Source organism: Aquarana catesbeiana, linkage group LG10 (assembly GCF_042186555.1).
Source record: "Aquarana catesbeiana isolate 2022-GZ linkage group LG10, ASM4218655v1, whole genome shotgun sequence".
NCBI lineage: Eukaryota > Metazoa > Chordata > Amphibia > Anura > Ranidae > Aquarana > Aquarana catesbeiana.
The window spans coordinates 88,547,140-88,570,849 of record NC_133333.1 but is presented as its reverse complement, the minus strand read 5'-3'; the positions used below and the strand labels follow the sequence as shown (position 1 = coordinate 88,570,849).

General features: G+C 41.0%; 1 protein-coding gene across 3 annotated transcripts in view; it reads right to left on the bottom strand.

The window, feature by feature from the left end:
- Positions 1–23,710, bottom strand: part of PCSK7 (proprotein convertase subtilisin/kexin type 7) — a 222,888-nt gene that overhangs the window by 98,312 nt on the left and 100,866 nt on the right. For all 3 annotated transcript variants that reach the window (XM_073602365.1, XM_073602366.1, XM_073602367.1), the window contains one exon: positions 21,225–21,321. In XM_073602365.1, the coding sequence (XP_073458466.1) occupies positions 21,225–21,321 (97 nt within the window). The remainder of the gene's footprint in view (positions 1–21,224; positions 21,322–23,710) is intronic.

Sequence of the window (23,710 nt, the reverse complement as noted above, 5' to 3'; positions counted from 1 at the left end):
AACCATAAGCTTGAACGATTACTTGTCGAATCCATTTAGAAATGGTAAGTTTCGATGCTGCCTGTCCTACTTTAGGACCTTCAGGCAACACGAACAAAACATCAGTTTTCCAAATCTGAGCAGTCGACTTTAAGTAGACTGACTGCTCTCACCACATCAAGAGAATGTGGAGAAAAATGAAGGTAGTAGAATATCCTGGTTTAGATAAAAACCTGATATTACCTTCGGTAAAAAGTTAGGATAAGGAGGCAATACTACCTTATCCTTGTGAACAATAATAATATGGCTCTTTACAAGAAAGAGCAGCCAATTCTGATACCCTTCTTGCAGCAGATATGGTTACCAGAAAAAATAGTTTCCTTGTCAAAAAAGGACCAAGGGAATATGTCGTATCGGCCCAGAAAAAGGCTGTTTTGAAATGCCAAGGGTTCAGGGGTTACCTAACCGGAGATTAAGCCGTGTTACCCCCTGAATAAGGTTACGAACCAAAGAATGCGAAGCAAGTGGTCACTGAAATAATACCGATAAGGCCGAGACCTGTCCTTAGAAGCATTCAAGGCCAGCCTTATTTCTCACCCCATCTGCAGAAAGTCAAGGATTCTACCTTTGACCTATTTCCTGGGTTTCAACTCCTGGTTTCACACCAGGAGACATATGTTTTTCCCAGACTTCATAATATATAATTATGGAAGCTGGCTCCCTTGCATTAACCAAGGTAGAAACTACTGAACCTGACAGCCCACGTTTCTTCAGAGTGTGGGTCTCAATAGCTAGACTGTTAAATTTAGCGTTTGTAAGGTAGGATGGAACACCGGACCTTGCGAGAGAAGGTCTGGCCGTGATGGTAGGTCCATGGGTCCCCTACTGCCATCTTTATGATCTCTGCATACCAAGATTTCCTGGGCCCCGCTGGGGGCCACAACAATCAACAACTTCCCTTCCTGCTTGATCCTGCGAAGAAGTAGTGGACGCAGGCAGAATAGGAGGGAATGCATAAATTAGTGAGAACCGATTCCACGGGAATTTGTTCCAAGCCGATAGGATACTGTTTTGCAGCAGTCTTGAATGAAACCGCGCATAAGGAACAGCCTCGAATGAAGCTACCATCTTCCCCAACAACCTCATGCAAAATTGAATAAAAGAAATTGATCTTGCTTCGACCACCTAAATCAATCAGTTCCTTTATGGCGCTGATCTTTGCCTGGGGTAAGAATACCCTTTTCTGGGTGAACCTATGATCAGACCCAAGTGTTTTAGCCTTCTTCATGGTTTTAAAGAAGATTTCTCCTAGGTTGAGAATTCAACCTAGATATTCCAGGTAGTTGAATGTGGTGACCATACTTTGGTCTAAGCGGGCTACCGACTGGTCTATCAAGAACAGATTGACTAGGTAAACCATAATTGTTATACCTTGGGCCCTTATTCTGGCTAGAAGAGGGGCCAGAACCTTTGTAAACACTCAAGATGCAGTAGCTGGGGCGGAAAGCAGAGCTACACACTGAAAATGAAGATTTTCCACCTTGAAAAGTAGATATTACTAGTGAGCGAGGAAATAGGGGTATGGAGGTATGCATCTTTGATGTCGATTGACACCAGAAGTTATCCTCCTTGTAGGATGGAGATAGGATGGAGATAACTGATTTGGATCGACTCCATACGAAAAAAAAAAAGTGGTTATATTCAGGAATTGAATTTAGATTTTTGAGATCCAGAATGTCCATTCAGATTTGGAAAAAAAGAGGTTTGAATCAAACCCCAATCTCTGTTCTTACATGAGGACCCCCATGATCACTTTTTTCTTTTTCTCTGGATCCTTAGAAACGTTTGATCTGAGAAAACGGGGAGACAGGAACTCTTGGAACTTCAGTTTGTACCCTGGAGCTATTGAGGAAGTCCCCCATTCGTCTCGACACTCTTCCAGCCAGATCCTTGAGAACTGCAGAAGAACTCCCCCTATTCGATTGAACCTGACGGTGGAACCGCCGTGACTGCCTGAAGGCTGATGCCTTTTGCACAGGAGAAGGAGCTTTAAAATGAAAATACATTTACTCCTTTTCTAAAATGGAAAAAGGGGTGTTTTCCACTAGAATTTCTTTGGATGTATTATCCAAAACATCCCTAAATAGCTGTTTCACCGCAAAAAGGAAGATTAGCCAGGAGCTTCTTACAAGGCGTTTAGTGAAGGGCGCAAGGCCTGAAGGATAGAATCTCTCATAGCAACTACTGCAAACATAAAGCTGCGTCCTAGGCCTGCTGAGCAGGATAACCTTGAACACTTGTTTAAACAGGTCTCTCAATGATTAAGCTATTACTGTCAGCACAGGCTGAGACACTCAATCTGCCAGAGAAAAAAAAAAAAAAAAAGTGTTTTGTTTTTTTTTTTTCAATAGGAATTCCACCTTATATGTTGATTCCCTAAGCATTTGAGCATTGTCTGCCGGACAAGTCAAACATATTCCAGAGGATATAGCAGTGTTAATTGCTGGTATACCCTACTTAGTGAATTTCCTCCACCATAGTATAAAGTGTGAAAACTTTTTAGGAGGGAGAAAAATGCTTATCTGGGTGATCCTCTCAGATACAGAAAAAAAGCTTTTCCAGCAATGAATGGACAGGAAAAGGCATGCACAGTTTGAGGAGGGCTTTAGTGAACCCAAACACTAAGTTAAGGGTACATAAATGTGGAGCGATCATTCAGCAAGAAATTGCACCATCAATCTTAGGATTGAAACAGCTGATTCTCCCGCATTTGACACCTCAGAAGAGGAGTCATCCGCCTCACCGCGGTCCACTGAGGGAATTTGTTGTCTCCTGCCCCTAATTCCTCAGTTTGAGGGTCCTGGGTAATGGAAGAGAACCTGTCGCATTTTGACCCACACTGGGATGCGATTAAAGTTGTTAAACTTTTTTTTTTTTAATTATAAAATAAACAGGGGCTGCAGTGTTTAAAACAGCTGCAGACATTTCATGGCCCTGATGCTCACTCTGACCAGCCACCCCTCTCAGGGGAGGATGCCATTTGTAGAGATGAGTAGGCTTTCCAGAGCTTGAGGGAGACCGTTTTAGCTCTTTTTTGGGGGTTTTTCAACCCCCCTTCTGACCATAGCCGGATGCACAAAGCAGAGGTACTAACAGAAGAAATCGCATCTACTGCTTGAGCAATAGTCCAGCTATTGCCGCTGCTATTAGTGCTCAGCCTGATGCAAATAGTAAATGTGTCAAATAGGAAATGCCTGTATCACCAAAACCTCTTATGCTCTTCTTTGCTCTTATGTCTCTCCGACAATTTTGCAGCCAACATAAATAGAGTTTTTATTTTTTTTAAAAACACTCTCGCGTTGGAGGACGCCAACGCTGTGCTAAGCCCCGCCCCCACCGTTGCATCGTGCCCCCGTCCTTTCTTTTTCAAAAAAAAGTTTTCCTGCGCAAGCACGGGCCTCCGATCCATCGGCTGAGTGAAGAAGGGATGGCGTAAAGGAGACCTGGAAGCCGCCGCCGCCGCCGCCGCCATGTAGGGGCGGTGAAAGAAAACAGCATTGCTGATCATTTTTAGTTCTCCCTTATACTCAGCCTCTTGAAGAGGGGAAGAGTTCAGCTCAGGTGGGGGTGTCTGGAGGAAGCAAAAGCCCCCAAACTTACCGGAGGTCTGCCTGCTAGTTGGAGGAAAAAAGTCTGCTGCTTCTGTGACACAGCGTGATCTCTGAGGAAAGCATGAGAAGGTACGTGCTCCATACAGCCCCTAGTGGTGACACTTAGGCATGACATAATTTACTTTAAAGGAGACATTTTATAAGAAAATTTAAAAATTCCTTAGAAAAACTCCACTTACCTTTCCCGCCGCAGGGTTTTCTGTAGTAAAACCAACAGACCCAATATTCACCCTTCACGATGGGTTCCGTTAACAAAACCTTCAGGAACCGGGGACCCTCGGGAACCCACAATTTTGGACCTGTAAAAAGTACCCCGCCAGTAAAACTTTATGGCCTTAATACCAAAAGTACTGGATCCCGGGGTCCAGCTCTCTAAAAAAAAGAAGCGTTACAGGCAAAACCTTGTTTCTTCAGATACGGGGCCGGGGTACCATTCAATTTGGCCTAAAAGACATTTTGAATGGATCCAGTTGCATAGCTAGCCCCAGCAAGGATTGCTCCAGAGGAACTCAGCACAGCACATCTTCACTCGTGACCAACACCTTAGACACTGGCGAAAAAACAGAGATACTCCAAGTAGTGGGAGGGGTTATATAGGGAGGCAGCTAACTGTTTAGGGTGTGCCAGTGTCCAGCACCTGAAGGTGGACTATAACCCACATAGTAATTACTATGGCTATGTGTCCCGTCATGTACGATTAAAGAAATTACTTTACAAACGTTTTAAACATCATCTAGTAAAATCAAGACTTTCAGTGGAAGAGGTTAAAGAAGGAACTACTAACACATTTTGAATAATAGAGAGATGATGTTGCGCTGTCAAGTATCAATTGCAATTAAATAAATAAGGGAATATGCATTGAATATATCAATTAAAAATAAAACTCAGATCAACATGCTTGTGACAGCAATAACATATAAAGTGATCAATAAAATAATCCAGGTGAAAACACAACAGTGCTGGAAATAACTAGGTCAGTGAAATTCCAATTAAACAAATAAGGAGAAATTGTGACAGATAACTATGAAGTTCAAGTGTAGTGACTAAATAAGATGAATTATCACTTCCAAAATAGGTGACTGGTGTTTAAATCCAGGTGGTGGTTGGCAGCACCTTAGTGCTCCCTAGCAGCTCACCTCACTGCTGTAAGATAACAGCAGGCAGATCTTTCTCTAGGTGTCCCGAGTTTTCCACCATGCATGTTGTTAGTGGTGTACACAGCCTGTAGTTCTAACAAGGTCAGGGTAGCTTCCTCTGTGAGAATCCTGGGGGTACTACCCAATGCTCTCCTCGATATCACATCAGTTTTACATATAAGGAAAGAATCTCCAATAGTGTAGTAAGTTTTGTAAAAGGTTTATTGGTAAAAAACGGCAAAAATGTTACAGTAAAAAAAAAAAAAAAAAAAAAAAGAGTAAAAAGGGGTATTGACCCACGAGCACCAAGCTCGTCCTGCGTTACTTGCGGTATACCTGTAGCCAAATCCAGATCCGTATTGGCACATCACATGACTTCATCAGGGAATAGCTACTGGTATAACTAATGTTTTTATATATAGTGTGATAGGGATATGTGTATTAGCGGGCATTATTGTAGTCTCCCATTAGAAAGCCTTACGGTGGCCATTTTCCGTTGGTGCGCAATATAAAGTATATGGCCGCCATTTTCGTGTAGATATTCGGTCGGCCATTTTCCAGAAGAAACATAGCATTCAGATCATATTAGATGTACAAGGCAATATAAGTTATAGAATGCTGGACGACGAACAAAGCGGAGCGCAGGAATCTAGCCCCACCTGAACTCAGTAAATTGTACACCCCAAAATAATAAATTTAAATAAATATAAAAATGAAAAACAATAATCTAGGTTAAAATCAATATAGGGAGACAAAAGACCTATATGAGAAGGAACCAATAAATTTTAAAAACCAAGAATAGATGGGCACGACACCCCATAAACTAGAGATGGGGGAAATAAGTAATGCCCGTAGGCATGTGAGATATAAAAGTAGGAAATGTGTATACACACATACGTAGAAGGGGGATTATTGTAGAAGATCAAAATTCACCGATAAAGCAATAAAGGTCAAACTCAATGTTTAAACCATGAGGTGTGAGGTTATCCATTAAAAAGATCCATTTAGATTCCAATTGGCTAAGGGTTCCTATTTTGTGGCTACCCCGCCAGTGTCCAATATAGGGTACAATACCCCAAAAAGTAAGATGGGTGGAATGACGGTTATGGACTTTGGTAAAATGTTTAGATACTGTAAAGTAAATTTGTAAGCTCTGTACATAATTGTATTCTATTTTGTATGTATTGCACACTGCCCTCACTGTGCACGCACTAATAATGTTTTCAGTACATGTTTGTATTCTTTCGAGTCCTGATTAGAATCAGTCTGCCTATGCTACGCCCCTTGTTACCATACAAGTACAATTGTAACATTAATGTGATACCTACGTAAATCATGTGTATAAAAACCTTCAATTGTGTCATAATAAAGCAGAACAGATCGGTAAGGTATTTTTGGGACAAAGGGTACCTATTTTACTCCTCTTAATCAAACTGTATTGATTGGTGGTTATATGTTATGTTGCCACTGTCTACGGTCCATTGGGGTGTTACAGATAAGAAAGAGAAGAATAGTGCTGTTCACAGGTATATGTATTACATCTGCTAGATAAAGTAGTTTAGAGGCAAGAGGGTATAGGCACAAGTAGAGAAAAGAAAAAGACTGCCCAGTCATTATGGGCATTAACTTAAGTAAGGGAATGAAGAGTAAGAGACTCAAAAAATGCCCAGCGCAAGAGGAGCACTATAAAATATATGAACCGGAGGTGCGGTTCCGCCTATACTGACTCCCTAGATCAGGGGTCTCAAACTGGCCGCCCTCCAGCTGGAGGGCAGCCAGTTTGAGACCCCTGCCCTAGATAAATGGTTAAAGTGGACAGGGATCCACAATGGGAAACCGAGTTACCAAAGTCCACAGGGACAAAGAATCATGCAAAGTAAAAAGCTAGAGAAAAAACTATCTATGTGAGCAGGATGGATCAAGGGTGACAATTAACACTAGGCAGAAAGGGACATTTTGATGTTAAGTTGTGGGATGAATTTGGAGTCAGGCACTACAACTAGTAAAGTCAAAACAGAGAAATGAGAGTTAAAACAGATTGCTTTATATGTTGTCAGAGAGGAAAGATGGGATGAGCACTATGGCTGCCCGTCTGATCATAGAAGGTAGAGTATGTGAAGTATGGGATTACAATACATGGGATGCAAAGGATATCAGAACAAAATAAGGAAAGCAGATTCAGGCAGGGAAATATTAAAGAGTTAAAAGAAAGTGAGAGAATGATATGCATGTGTTGTGTACAAATGAGAAAAATGAAAGTGATTTTAGAGAGATATGTGTGTGAATGCTGGAACCTTTACTTCTACATCTTGTGTGTGATGTTAGCTCTCTGCAGACACTCTCCCTTTTCTCTGTCTCATAAAAGAATGTGCTGGGATGAGACATCAGTGACAAGGACACCCATTATATGACTACACATATATCATAACAACATGTGCCGGGTTAATTAATCTAATGATAAACAATGTGTTCACAATTATTTGAATCCGTTTTCTAAACATGGTAAAATGAAGGTTACATTTAACCGTGTATTACACAAATCAAATATCCTTTGATAGTGGAAATAGTGCATATAAAAAAAAGGCAAATTAAGTAAAATGTCCTCCTTTAACCGCTTCCTGACTGTCGCATGCCAATGTACGTCGGCAAAATGGCACGGGTGCGCAAAAGGGTGTACCCGTACGTCCCTTTGTAATCCAGGGCTAGCGGGAGCACGCCCGCCGGTCCCGCAGCCTTGATGTCTGCCGGTGGCCCGCGATCGTGACAAGGAGTAGCAGAACACCCCCAGATGACGTCTTTGAGGACGAAACGCGTCGGGCAGGACCCCATTGTCGCCACTTTTTCTCATACAGCGCTGTTTTAAATTTTGGATTTACATGTGAGTGTACATCTATTTTATTTCAAATAAATACTTTTTGTTTTTTGGATTTACACTATGTGGCCCTTCTTTTCTTTCCCTATCCTTCCACATCAATTTCTGGTCCACGGAATGTTGCCTTGAGGGGTTTGCTTATGGAACACCCCATCACTTCCTTAAGATCTACATGACCTCCCACATCCGGGAGATTACGTACACCTCCCAAGTTCCTGGTATAATTTGGATGAATACAACAAACCCGTGAGACCGCATCCTTCTTGGAGTATACACAGCCACTCACCACCTAAGCCTTGTCCGACCCAATCCGGCGTATGCCCCATTGGGTCCACCTCATCTGGTAAGCCTCCTCAACTCTTGGTGGTAGTGAGCGGATTTTTAGTCGAGATATCTACACAATTCTTCAATATTCTGTTTAACATATTGCCATACAGACTATGTATCTCTAATGTTTACATGAGGACTACATGCTCTAAACAGATATAATTGATCCTTCTTACTGTCTATTCCTATCCCTATTCTATTCTATCCCCAAACACATATCTTTTTTTTAAATATATCCTAAACTGTCAAGACAAATGACAGAAGTACTAAAATGAGATTTTTATATGTTCCTTCTCCTTTATGTCGATCCTCTAGCCCTCTGAGTCCCACCTGGTCTACACATATCATCAGCTGGTGACCCTTTTTCGAACTCTATACCGTAGGCCTATCAGGTAAGATACATCTCAAGATCCCCTACCCATCACTGAATCTACTCATTTTTCTAGCTACTATACACTCATTTATACATTTTTCACAACTTACAGGACCCGCATTTGGCCCCAGTCTGATTCCAGATACAAACTTTTTTGCATGCCCTCGACTAATGGGCCTCTTTTCCTATCATAAGGAAGTAAAACCACTTCATATATCCTTACCCATTTATTTCTACCTCGATAGAGGCCATATGAATACTTTGGATATACCAAACAAAGCTTTATACACCATGATTGGAGGACGCACTTGATGGGCAGTATGTGTCAATATCGTTGTTTTTTAAAAATCTCTTTGGAATGCGCAGCCAACATTTATTTATACCAATGTAAGTGGAAACGAAAATGAATATAATATTGCACCTATATGTTTTATGGCTTGATATACACATGTATTTATTATATCTATGTTGTATATACCATTCCCTATACAGAAACTTCTATTAAAAGCTTATAACCACCCCTGAAGAAGGAGGCTAAAACAACTCCGAAACGCGTCGGGTGCAAGCGTATTGGTATCAATAGCTATAAAAAATATGTGGAACTGCATTCCTTTTTTATCTATGTTATTTGTTTGATGTCTTTATGAGAATTCTTTGTAATTAATAAATTGTTGTTTACTTAAATATACTCTCCTACATATCCTTTTATATGTGCCTTTAAAGTCCACTAGGGGAATTATCTCTGTTCAAATTCTTAAATTTAGGATGTGGCACAATCTGCAGATAATTAGCCGACCAAACCCCTGTCTTCTTACTGTCTATTTGACTTGTTTACAGTTTTATATGACATTGTTCAGCGCCACACTTTTTTGTTGTTTTACTATTTTACACTTTGTTGGTCGTGTTGGCTGCTTCTGTGTCCTTTTTTTAGGGTAGCGCACAATTATTCTATATATTTATTGCCTAGTGACATGACAGGGATCTACTGCTCCCTGTCACCGAGAGCAGTGATCTCTGTCATGTCCTAGGTATCCCAGCCCCCCTACAGTTAGAACACGCTGAGGGAACACATTTAACCCCTTGATCACCCCCTAGTGTTTAACCCCCTCCCCGCCAGTGACATTTACACAGCAATCAGTGGCTATTTTTAGCTCTGATCGCTGTATAAATGTCAATGGTCTCAAAATAGTGTCAAAAGTGTCCAATCTGCCTGCCGTAATGTTGCAGTTCCGATAAAAAAAAAAAAAAAAAGGTCGCAGATCACCGCCATTACTAAGAAAAAACAAATTAATAATAAAAATGCCATAAATCTATCCCTTATTTTGTAGACGTTATAACTTTTGCGCAAACCAATTAATATACACTTATGATTTTTTTTACCAAAAATATGTAGAACAATACATGTCGGCCTAAACTGAGAAAGAAATTTGTTTTTTTTTTATATATTTTTTGGGGATATTATAGCAAAAAGTAAAAAATATTGCTTTTTTTCAAAACCGTTGCTCTTTTTTTTATAGTGCAAAAAATAAAAACCGCAGGAGGTGAACAAATACCACCAAAAGAAAGCTCTATTTGTGGGAAAAAAAGGACGTCAATTTTGTTTGGGTACGTTTCACCACTATGCAATTGTCAGTTAAAGCGATGCAGTGCCGAATCACAAAAAATGCTTTGGTCAGGAAGGGGGCAAAATCTTGGGTAAAAGTGGTTAAGGAAATATATCTGTGGATATATATTAGAATTAGGGTGTGATATTGAGATTATCACTAGAGTATTAATTTTTGATATGAGTTTATCAATTTTATTAATAATATAGATACTGTACCCTTGAGTGCAAGCCATCCGGTCCTGGTGATTAATGTTAAGTTTCCCAAGTCTAATTCTAATTCTGTTCTCTGTTAGCCATGAGGGTGCTTCCTGTGACGTGTCATGAAGATAAGCACTGCAGTTTTGGTTACTAAAGCCCCCCGATTCCCTCGTGAAGACTGAGGAGAAGAATAAATTCAATATCCTCACCATCTCCCCATCCTTTGTAACCAGATGTCCTTCCTCATTCTTTATGGGGCCAATATGGTCTGGCCTCCCTTTTTTACTGTTTACATACTTAAAGAATTTCTTGGGACTTTTTTTGCTCTCCTCCGCTATGCATCTTTCGTGTTCTATCCTAGACGCCCTAATTGCACCCTTACATTTCTTGTTGCATTCTTTATAAAATCTGAATGCCGATGATGATCCCTCAACCTTGTTTTTTTTTTTTTTTTGAAGGCCTTCTCTTTTGCTTTTATATGCATTTTTACATTGGAGTTAAAGTGGTTGTAAACCCTCAACTACAACTTCAGCTCTGTGTAATCTATATAGCACAGGCAGCTGATCGCTGCCTGTCCAAGTTCGCTTACTGTTTCAGTTGCCATAGAAATCGTCCTGCAACACTGAGTGATGTCAGGGCGCTTGCACATTCCGTATATTGTTTAACGGCACACTATGTGTGCCGTTTCTGTATCCTCTGCATGCCGGGTCATTATCTTCCACTAACGGCACAGAGGGAAGCCTCGTGAACCAGGAAGGATGCCTCTCCTTCCTGGTTCTCCCACCTTGTGACAGTATAAGATGTCATGCACATGTGTGAGATTTAAACAGAGAAACAAAATAAGGGTGGAAATGATGTCCACAAACGATTCAGAAAACAGGAGTAACAATGGCGCGGACAAAACCTGGAAGAGATGAGATACTAAAAAAACTAAAGAAGGTATTTTCAAACCTGGTTTTTGGCCTAATTTAATGTGTGTGGCTTTGCAATACTTTACAGCATCTATATATTTAAAAAGAAAGACAAAGCGGACAGGATTTACTTCCTCTTTAAGCCATACAGGACTTTTGTTCGCTTTTTTAAATTTATTATTCGATGGGATGCACTGGCTAATGCCCTTATTTAATATGCTCTTAAAGCGAATCCATCTCTCCTCCGTGTTCTTTGTTCCTAAGATTTTATCCCAATTAATGCCTTCTAGCAAGGTTTGTAGTTTGGGGAAGTTGGCCCTTTTGAAATTCAGTGTCTTTGTATTCCCCTTATGTTTCCTATTTGTGCAATTTATACTGAAGCAACATAAATTGCTTCCTCAGGACATATTGGGTAGGTGCTGCTTGACCTTGAAAACCAGGTATGGGGGTGACAAGACACAACAAACTGGGAGCCGATTCAGTCCATCCACAGATCAAATTGAAATACTGAATGCATAAAGTTTGCCTGGGTTACACCCCGCACAGGGAAGGAAAAGAGGGATCCAACCCCTAGAGAGACCAAGTGAACCAACAGTAGCGACGTAAAATAAATCACTATAAAACTCAGTACCAAGGGTAGACAGGTCAATTAGATGATTTTACTGGAGATTATCATAAATATATCTCTCAAGCCAGAAGTTGAACCCTTTCATATATCAAGCCAAATGGCCAGTCAGGAGAAGTCTTCCGATATGTGGTATATCCCTTGTCTGGGGACTCAGTACCATAGCCAGAGCCAACCCTGGTAGGGTGACGAATACCTTAGAGCAGTGGTTCTCAACCTGGGGGTCGGGACCCCCTCGGGGTCAAATGATGATTTGCCAGGGGTGACCGAATCCTGGGCTGTTCCTGAAGCCCACACCGCTCTCCCAGCCTTCTTGCGGCCGCCCTGCAGGGTTGTCCCTGGAGCCTGTGACTGCCCAGTTGGACTGTTCCTGGAGCCTGTGGCCGCCCACTCAGCCTCTTCGCAGCCGCCTATTCAGTTCATGGCATGGCTGGGGACAGAGACTAGCGGTCAGCTGACTGGTGAGGAATGTGAAGTGGGAGGGGCTGGAGGAGACCCTAGAGAGAGCTAAAAAAGGGAAAGAAAGGAGAACAAAGAGAAAGAGTGGTACATCCTAAAATGTACCATAAAGGGTTTTAATACAGTACGAGTGGAAGGGACTCAGGGAGCGCTAAATGTCTATGGGTTAGGGGCGCAAATGACTTGTCTTGCCTTGGGTGCCGACAACCCATGCTATGAAAAAAATTTTACTGTTAGGGGTCTTGGGAAATCTTATCAAGGGGTCACGGCACTAGAGGGTTGAGAAACACTGCCTTAGAGAGACTAAAAAAAAAAAAAACACACGTGTGTCCCCGCCAGCTCACAGTGTCCCCGTCAGCCTGGGAGCTGGTGGGGACACCCTGGTTTTTTGAGTCCCTCTAAGGCAGTGATGGTGAACCTTGGCACCCCAGATGTTTTGGAACAACATTTCCCCTGATGCTCAACTACACTGCAGAGTGCATGAGCATCATGGGAAATGTAGTTCCAAAACATCTGGGGTGCCAAGGTTCGCCATCACTGCTCTAAGGTATCCGTCACCCTACCATCCGCTACCTGCTCTTACGTTCACAGTGATCCCTCACATCTGTAGTGCAATCACTGTTTACATATGCGTGTGGGTCTAAGGGGTGAGTTTGCTTTTACGCATGAGTACGGAGGGACTGGGGTGCTTTAAAATTAGTTATTCATTTTATTATTTAATTTTTTTATATTTTTACACTGTACCTTTATTTTTTTTAATTACTTTTATTGCTATCACAAAGGATGAACAATATCCCTTGTGATAGCATGGGCCGTGACAGGTTCTCTTTACGGAGAGATTTGGGGTCTATTAGACCTCCAAAGCAGCAGCTCAAACCAAGATTAGTTTCATCTGCTGCTTCACAAGCTGGCAATGGCTTGGAAACAAACATACGGAAACCGGAAATTACAAAATCCTCGTTGCTTCTGGTTTCAGAAGTCACACTGTGGGAGGAACAACATTAGTTCCTCTGACTGCGTCCGGGGAAGCCAATGCCGCATCCTTACTGGGCTCCCTAATTGGACAGGAGAGCCCAGTCAAGGTGGTGTTAGTTACTAAAACATATTCAAGCTATAGTTGTAGAATGGATATAGGCTGAAAGTGCACACTCTCGGATTTAATTTGAGGGTATGTACATCAAATTGGAGGAAGGGTCTAGAAATTACAGCTCTTAAGAATAGCCACCCCCCCTTTTTCAAGGGACCAAAAGTAATTGGACAATTGAATCAAAAGCTGTTTCATGGCCATGTGTGGTACTCCTTCGTTATTCTTCATCAATTAAGCAGGTAAAAGGTCTGGAGTTGATTCTAAGTGTGGTATTTGCATTTGGAATCAATTGCTGTGAACCTACATCATGTGTTCAAAGGAGCTGTCCATACAAGTGAAACAAGCCACTGGTATGGTAAAGAAATCCCCATTCACAAACATCAAGACAAGTGAAGGACACTCTCCAGGAAGTCTAAAATCAAGAGAAGACTTCCTGAGAGCAAATACAGAGGGTTCACCACAAGGTGCAAACCATTCATAAGTCTAAAGAATAGAAAAGCCAGATTAGACTTTGCCAAAATACATCTAAAAAAGCCAGACCAGTTCTGGAAAAGCATTCTTTGGACGAATGAAACTAAGATTATTCTGTACCAGAATGACAGGAAGAAAAAAAGTGTGGAGAAGGCTTATAACAGCTCACGATCCAAAGCACACAACGTCATCTGTAAAACATGGCGGAGGCATTGTGATGGCATGGGCATGGCTTCCAGTGGCACTGGGTCATTGGGGTTTATTGATGATGTGACAGAAGACAGAAGCAGCCGGATAAATTTTGCAGTGTTTGGAGATATACTATCAGCCCAGATTCAGTCAAATGCAGCAAAGTTGATTGGACGGCGCTTCACAGTACAGATGGACAATGAGCTTTTTAAGGAAAAGTAGTGGAATTCTGCAATGGCCGAGTCAATCACCTGATCTCAACCCAGAGCATGCATTTCACTTGCTGAAGGCAAAAGTAAAAAGGCAGAAAGACCCACAAAGAACAAATGAAAACAGCTGCAGTAAGAGCCCAGCAAAACATCAGAAAGGAGAAAATCCAGTCTTTGGTAATGTCTATGGGTTCCACACTTCAGGCAGTCACGCCAGTAAAGGATTCTCAACAAAATAATAAAAATTAACATTTTATTTAGGATTCCATTCATTTGAGCCCCCAAAAATGGAGGGACTGTGTATATAAATGGTTGCAGTTCCTAAAATTTGTACCTGATATTTATATTCAACCCTTTGAATTAAAGCTGAAAGTCTGCACTTCAAATTCATTTGGATTGCTTCATTTTAATTTTATTCTGGTGGCATACAGAGCCAAAAGTATGAAAATTGTGCCATGTCCAAATATATATGGACCCAACTGTATACACACACGGTGGTATTGAAGTGGTTAAAATTTAGTGTCCTACCCTCCTGTCTCCAATATCTATGATTTATAGCAAATGTAATTACTCTGTAATCATGGTTTCCCAAGTTATACCTTACATTCACACTCGCAAATAGCTCTGTGTTGTTTGTTATTAGTAGGTCAAGTAGAGTTCCTCCAACATTTGACTCATTAAATTGTCATGCATCATGTTCATGAAATGACAAGTTTTAGTTGACTGAGCAGTTCCATCTGCCCAGTCAACATCAGGATAGTTGAAGTACCCCATTATTATTACATTGCCCTACCACTATTTCTAACTCTGAAAGTTAGGTCTGGAAGTGGCCATAAATAAGGTGGTTCTTGAAGTGGCATTTCTGCTTTTCATACAGCATCAAGAAAACAAGTGCAGATTACAAACAGAACTGAAGATTTAAAGCCAAACACCATCTCGCACAATGCAGTAGTGGACATGTTATCAAGAGGTGGGTGGAGGTGGGGGGTGCAGATCTTGTGATTGCTACTCCTGCACTTTACCAGAGAACATGTAGCATAATCCTAAATGTTTTATGGCTCTGATCATTCCCGAATTGTTGCTATTAGGTATTCATGACGACAATCAAAGGCCTAGATACACCGAACTGCTAATTTAATTTTTGTTGTACTATGCTAGGAGAGAAATAATTCTTAGGTGGAACTCCCGATACCCTCCCTCCGTTATCTCTTGGGAGAAGTCAATTAACTCTGCTCTTCCTAAGTACAAACTAACGTATGTCAATAGAAATTGCCCTAAGAAATATGAGTGCGTATGGCAGCCCTGGACCGCATAGAAAGGGGAAATCCCCTGTAGAATCTGTTCATTACAGGTTGGCTGCTATGGTCCCCCATGTGAATCCTTGCCATAGGGTGTTAAAGTGTTCTCTATGTCTTATTTTGTTAAAGTATACTTTTGGTATGTCTATGCTCCTCCATCATTGTCAGTGTATCTCATATAACTTTACTTATTTCCATACTGTATTCAACCATGTACCATGCCTATGTTTTAATCAAGAAACATCCTGTTTTTGTAAAAAAAAAAAAAAAATATATTTTTTATGGCTTTTTTATCATGGAGTTCAAGGAGAAACTATGCTTGTGGTATCTGTGCATGCCACTTATGTGGGTTATTTTGTTTGTATTTTTCCTACAGAAATCACACAGCACTTATACTAACCTATACAATTGTAACATTCTTTGTGTTCTGAAAAAATAACAGACTACATGTTATAAAATATCCACACTTATGACCTATTGACCACATGCAGACATTCTCAGGTTTTCTACTATTATGCTGAAGAATAGTAGCTTACTGCTGGGTAACATATTTTGAGTTTGGCAACTCCCAGACACATTTTCACAGAAATCACAGCATTTATTGAGAAATGCTTGTATATATTTTATATAAAGTGGTAATAAAACCAAAACCGAAATATACTGCAACTTGCCAATCATTAGAAGTGGTGGCTGCATTCATTTTTTATTTTTATTTATTTATTTTTTTTAGAAGAAGAAAATGAACAGCAGGGTGCTGATGTCAGTATCAAATAAAATCACTTTATTAAAATAAGCAGCACACTTACATTGACATTAGCATGACACAGCATGGATAGGAGGACATATGAGACCAAGAAACTGTTATCAGTGTGAGGCTATAGGCATCACTGAGCAAACAGAGACTGGGGATGTCAGGGCAACAACCAGCTCAAGGTAAGGATAGTAGCAGCGGCATTCTCAGCCACACACGAGGATGACAGCTGTGAAAATGCCTGGTTGTTGTCAGGAGAGGGGGTTTGCCTGAAGCGTTTCCAGGTACCTCGCCCTCTTTTTCAAAACCATGGACAGTGAAGGGAAGTGATGGGCTTATAAAGCCAAATAGGGCAAGAAGGGGAGGGGAAGGGAGGAAAAGCTGTTGCATAGAGTCAAAAGGGTGGGCGAGAGAGGAGTGTGTGTGTGTGTGTGTGTGTGTGTGTGTGTGTGTGTGTGTGTGGGGGAAGGGGGAGCACAGAAGACATAGCTGAGCTGTTAACCCTTGACTTGCAGACTGCCAGCATCAGGAAATTCAATGTTAGTACTGTGGACAGGGAATGAGACAAGGAAATACAAAAGCAGATAAAACAAAATTGCTGCACTGTAAGTACAAGGAATGAGTATTATACCAGGTGAAAGACTTGAATATATGTGGATAGAATATTACACCAAATAAAAGATTTGGATAAAAACATATATGCAGTGCAAATATCATTAATATTACTAGAAAATATAATCATGTGTAATTAAAAATGGTTATATATTACAAATAATGATGTACTGTATATAAAACAAATATATAATAAAAATGGTGATGTATAAAAATAAATATGTCCAGAAAATTAAAATGTATGCACTTATGTAAAAAGGAAAAAAAACAAGTGCAGAACTCCAAAACAGAAGTCCAAAAAGTTTCTCTTCAGCAGAGGGTATGAAACCCATCTGTCACAGAGTCAAAGTGATTTTTTTTTTTTTTTATACTGACGTCAGCACTCTGCTGTTCGTTTTCTTCGGCGTGTAGGTGATCCTACCCAGATCTTCTGGGGGAGCTTCAGAGGTTCGAGTCTCTGTCCCTTCTCTAGCTCAGCCATCCTTCCATCCAGCGATTACTCTCTCATGCATCCATCCAGTTGCCTCATCCCTTCCTCTACCCTGTTGATGGTCTACAGATATAGATGAAGGTTCCAATGGATAAAGTGATTGTGCACTTCTCCTAGGAGCGCCGTATATACTGTGTATTTAATTGTACACTTTTTGGATACTTTTTTTTTTTTTTTTTTTAGGCTTTTTCCCTCTTTTCACCTGGTGATCTAGCCATTCACACACATTTTGTATTAGAGTGCCCCCACTCTGGATAAAGGAGCACAGAGGCACCTTTGGACAGCAAAATTACTAGTCTAAAGGGGAGGAGAGTTTTAGAAGTACTAGCAGATTGATGCCAAACTCCAGCTAACACTTTGCAAGCAGTTACAGCAACAGTTTCCTTTTGGAATATATAAAAGCTGATTATTTTAAGCACCACTGTAAGTGTAAAATGGTTAGTCTCATACCTGTAACTGCAAGAGGGCTTGTTCTTTTGAAAAACAACAGACTTACTGGCTGGATGACAAGGTGAAAGAAAAAGAGAAAAAAGCCTAAAAAGCAAAAACCAATGAAATCACCACATCTAAGAATTGGTAGACGGCAATAAAATAAATGTTTGTTTTGGGGCTTAATACCACTTTTATAATGTAATAATCATGCCAGAGCTGCATTAATGTAGGTCTTTTATAGCTGCCTAAAATTTAGCTTCATTAAAAAAAAAAAAAAAAAAAAAAAAAAAAGCCTTTGGAGCACTAGATGAATGTCTTTTCAGTATGCAAAATGTAAATGCAAAGGGTCTTCAAAGGCATAAATCATAAGGTTAATTTAATGTGTAAAATTGGAACTGTAATCTAGGAAAACTGGGGAGTGGAAACAAATGTTCTATGGATCAGCAGTGACCCCTTGAGCAAAATTTTATACTGTTTAGCAACACATCATTGAAATTAACTGTATTGTGTTTATAAAGCAATATGGGTAACAGCTTTAACATGCACCTAAGGCCAAGTTCACAAATGCTCACATTCCTTGCCAATAAATTTTTGTGCATTTGCAAAACACCTATTTACCTATGTGAATAGTGACCCTCCCCAGTAGAAAACAAAGGTGGCACGACTGCCTAGCACTAATGGCTACAACCTAAAGGCCACTGAATGCATTGCCATATGGGAGCTTGTTTCAGCTCTCCAAATCGAGTGAAGGCAAACAAGGAATGATTATTGAATAGGTGTACAGACCACACTGCCAAAGATCTCCTCTTTGTTACACATTTCACTCAGTAACAGGCTTGTAGAGAACTTAACCCTCCCAAGTGGCCTTACCAGCTCCCCTTTATGACACCTTCCTCCTTCTGCCAGCACAGCTGCTACTATTGTGTGATGAAGTGACCGCTAGATTTACTTCTTGTCCTGTATATTCAAAACTGAGACACTGACTTCATGAGACCTTGGAGCAAATTGACGGCATTGCAGGTGCCTCATTTCTGACACAAACAAAAAACAAAGGCAGTACCTATGCTGGTTAACATTTCTGTCATAAAATCCACAGAACATAATAATACATACTGGGAGGTTTACATAAACATAAGTACATGCTTAACTTTCTTTGCTGCAAAAATTAGTAGACACTTTGCTGTACCGTATCATACATTCAGCACACAAAGGAATTATTGAACTGTGGCCATGTTTATCCTCATTGTTAGACATCACTATACTGCCTACAGCTATAGTATGCCTGTGTTTTAATTCACATAGCAGTGAAGTTCTCACGGTTTACCTTTTCCCAAAACTTTATGAAATTCCTATCCTGTTTAGGTATTAAGTTTGAATAGATAATTCTAATATAATCTGCTCAAAGGAAACCCTTTGTGAAAAAAACATGCAGACTGCTATTGTCGCCTGAAAATGCTAGTTGGTTGGCAGTCATGCTGACACTCTTGCATCAATATGGCAAATCACTGACAAGAACAAGTAACCCGATAAGGACTTTTTTTTGCTTATATTTATACAGGTTTCAGGTGATTTGGAATGCATTGATGCCAGAGAGCTGTCCAGCAGGCAACTAGCCATTTTAGGAGGGCCACAATGGAAGCTCCTATATTACGGTCAGGACAGGTTTACTTCGTCTCCCACTCAGGTTGCCCTAGATTCAAATATCACTTTTTATTTCATCTGTTTATGAGGTCTGCTCTTGCCTGCTTTGCAATACAGCGCAACAACCACACCTTATAGATTTCTAAAAAAAAAAAAACAAAAAAAAAACACATTTACATCTTTTGGATGCCCGAAACAAAAATAGCACAAAATGCAATTTTATTAACTCAGGGGAAGGCTAAAAATTCAATTCTATAATCTAGTTCATGGGTGGACACTGACAACCTTTGAGGGGCAGAGGTCTACCTGAACAACCTGGAAGAAATCAAAGATCACTGGGATGTACCCCCCCCCCCCTTTCTTTTTTTTTTTTTTTTTTTTAAGTAGTTCAAGTAGCAAGGCCCCAATCAAAAGTAAGGATGGCATGAAGAAAACTTCATACAAGACAAATGTAACTGTAAAACAAAAACTTAGCCCATCTTAAAAAGTTAGCTTCAGAGAGGAACTTGGTATTCACTTTCATTCACAATCTTCTTATCTGTTGAGCAACTGATCGACAAGTCTGATGCAGGGGTCCACCATGAAGGCAGAACTACTGGTACTGCAGGTTGACTTGCACAAAAAATTTCAGGCCTGGCTGACTCCCATTCTGGACTGGCTGCCTGCTCTGAGTTCTGGCTTGACTGGCTGGGTTGGGTTCTTGCCACTGTAAGCAGTATGTGGGGCAGAGTACTGGGGTCAGTAGCTTGTAGGGAAGATTATAGGGGTCAGCAGGGCAGTGTACAAGGGGATAGGGGTCAGAGGGGCAGAGGACAGGAGGTCAGCTGGGCACAACCACACCTTATGGACTGCCCTAAAGACCCCTGTCCTCTGCTCTACTGCCCCTTCTACCCTACTACCTCCCCAAAAGCACAGGATAGGTGTCAACAGGGCAGTGTATAGCGTTAAGCAGAGCAGAGATTTCCCCTATATGTAGAGCAGGCAGGAAATGTGACACACTGCTGTCCGCTCTTCTGGCAAGCTGATCAGCCCAGCTCTCCTCTGTTGTCCATCCCATATGATGTCACAAACAAGTGTCTGGGATGGACAGGAGAGGAGGGCCAGCAGGGATCAGCACAGTACACTAGGCATGTTGCCTCCCACTGAGCAAGTGGGGAAAAATCACTTCAGAGGGTCGGAAAGCCAGTGACGAGATCTACCTGTCACCTGCTATGATAGAAGGGGGAGGTTACAACTGAAGTGTAGCCGAACCCTGATCTAATTCATAATTATCTATAAGAACCCACGGGCCTATCTCATATATGTTGAAGTGTATCTGCCCTCAGCTCCATAACTTTTCTGAAATCAGCTATGCAAAAAAAATAGAGGTTTATTTTACCACACAAGCTTCACCTCACCTTGGATGCACTTAGCACAGTTCAAACAGGATCTGGATCTGCCCTCCTGCCCGCTACATTAAGGTTGGGTTCACACATGCTGCGGGGTCCGGTGCATCCCTGTTCACTGATTCAGGTGCAAATCAGGTCCGAATTTTGGCCTGATTTTGCACCTGAATCAGAACCAAAGATGCACAGGACCCTTTCCAACCTGCATCCAACTCGCATAAGTGTGAACCCAGCCTAAGGGTTTATCCAGTCCTATGAGCCATGCTTATATGATGTCAACTTGCTCTTGGCTGATTTGATGAGGGCAGTATAGGACATAATGCTTACCAATCAAAACAAAACACAGATCTATACAATAGGAATGCTACACCTACACATCAATAAAATATAAAATCAACAGGCATCAAGGCTATTCCAGCTATTAGCTAAACTTCACTGAAAGTAGCAAGGGGCAGTTCAGACCTCAGATAAATTTAATGAAGCTGCACAGGTCCAGACTCACCATTCCAGCTTAATTCCAGCCTGTTGGGAGGAATGATCTTGTTCTCTCTTAGCAAAGGACTCACATATGAAGCTAAATAGGGGACAGACTCCCAAATCTGCAAATGAAAAGGAAACATTCAGTCTTTTGTTGATTTCAACCACTACACTTGCATTTTACTTATTTTTGTAGGATGTGCAAAAACAATTAACGTATATACTCAAGTTTTTCAGCACATTTTTTTGCTGAAAGTGCCCCCCTCAGCTTACACTCGAGTCAAGCACATTTCTGCAGCAAAAAATGTCATTTTCTAAACCGATTTTGGGGCCCCATATCTCAAGGCCACTTGGTGCTAGGAACCCCAGCTTTGGACATATTGTGGTGCTAGTTCCACTGGGTTTGCACACCAAATTTGGGGTTTCTAGCACTAAGTGGCCCTGAGATATGGGGCCCCAAAGTCGGTCAACTGTATCCATCTGCAGCAATGTCATTTTGGGACCCTTTGGTTCCAGAGACCCCAAATTTTGGCTGCAGCTAGGGGGCATCTGGGAACCCTTAACTACAAAGTTTGAAGTTCGCGGGACCTATGGCTGCAAGTGGACACAGTGAGGCATGCAAATGGGCACAGTGAGGCTGCAAATGGGCATTGTTGACCCTCTTTTCCACTAACAGTAGCTGCGCATTTCTCACCCTAGGCTTATATTCGAGTCAATAAGTTTTCCCAGTTTTTTTGTGGTAAAATTAGATGCCTCGGCTTATATTCGGGTCGACTTATATTCGATTATATACGGTATATAACTGCTAATGAATAAATTTCAGCAAATACTTGCATTCATTTTCTTCTAATATGAATATGTTTACCAACTAAACATATTAGGAGGTGCACTGAATGGAAATTTTAGTGTTGAAACCAAAAACCAAAACCGAAAATGAGAGTTTAAAAAAAAAAATAAATAAAAAAATAAATAAAAAACCACACACCATAAGCACAGTAAAATGGTGGTAAATAAGCGGCAAAAATGTGGCAAAATCGAGGTGAAATCACTGAAAAATCACATGCGTTTTTGCCGCCATTATCGGGACTATTTTCTCTTATCAGCAAAACGCCACTTTCGGCTGATAAGTTTTGGTCGCCAAAATTTTGGTGCATCTCTAAAAACTTATTTTTTTTAGAAGAAACCAGTGCTGAAAGAAATAGGATTTTTATAACAGCTTACCTGTAAAATCCTTTTCTTTTGAAGTACATCACAGGACACAGAGCCATAGCAATTACTATGTGGGTTATAGGCCACCATCAGGTGCTGGACACTGGAACGCCCTAAACAGGAAGTTGCCTCCCTATATAACCCCTCCCATACTGGGAGTACCTCAGTTTTATAGCAAAGCAATACACGTGTATACTAGAAAGAGGGGCAGGTCCTGTGATGTACTTCAAAAGAAAAGGATTTTACAGGTAAGCTGTTATAAAAATCCTATTTTCTTTAATCGTACATCATGGGACACAGAGCCATAGTAATTACTATGTGGGATGTCCCATAGCAATGCCAACTGAGGGGAGGGAGACAACAAAAGTAGGGCACCATGAGATCAGAGGACTTATACTGCTGTCCGCAGTACACTGCACCCAAATGCGACATCATGTCTTTTTACATCCACCTGATAGAATCTGGTAAATATATGGATTGAAGACCAAGTTGCGGCCTTGCAGATTTGAGCCATGGAGGCTTGGTGATGCACTGCCCACGAAGCACTAACAGCCCTAGAGGACTGCGCTTTGATTTGAGAGGGTGGAATCCACCTCTTTAAACCATAAGCTTGAAAGATTACTTGTTGAATCCATTTAGAAATAGTAGATTTCTATGCTGCCTGTCCTCTTTTAGGACCTTCAGGAAACACGAATCAAAACATCCATTTTCTGAATCTGAGCAGTCGCCTTTAAGTAGACTTTGACTGCTCTCACCACAACAAGAACAGGGTTCTGGAAAAAATGAAGGTAGAACAATATCCGGGTTTAGATAAAAAAAAACCTGATACTACCTTCAATAAAAAGGTTAGGAGGAGGACGCAATACTACCTTATCCATGAATAATAATAATAATAATATTATGGCTCTTTACAAGATAGAGCAGCCAACTCTGAGACTTCTTGCAGAAGATATGGTTACCAGAAAAACCAGTTTCTTTGTCAAAAAAGGACCAAGGGAATATGTCGTATCGGCTCAAAAAAGGCTGTTTTTGTAATGCCAATATAACTAAATTCAAGTCCCAAGAGTTTGGGGGTGACCTAACTGGAGGATTAAGCCGCGTTACCCCCTGAATAAAGCTACGAACCTGAGAATGTGAAGCAAGTGGTCGTTGAAATAATACCGATAGGTCCGAGACCTGTCCTTTGAAAGTACTCAAGGCCAGCTTTATTTCTAACCCCTTTTGCAAAAGGTCAAGGATTCTACCTATGACCTACTTCCTGGGGTGCCAACCCCTGGTTTCATATCAGGAGACATATGCTTT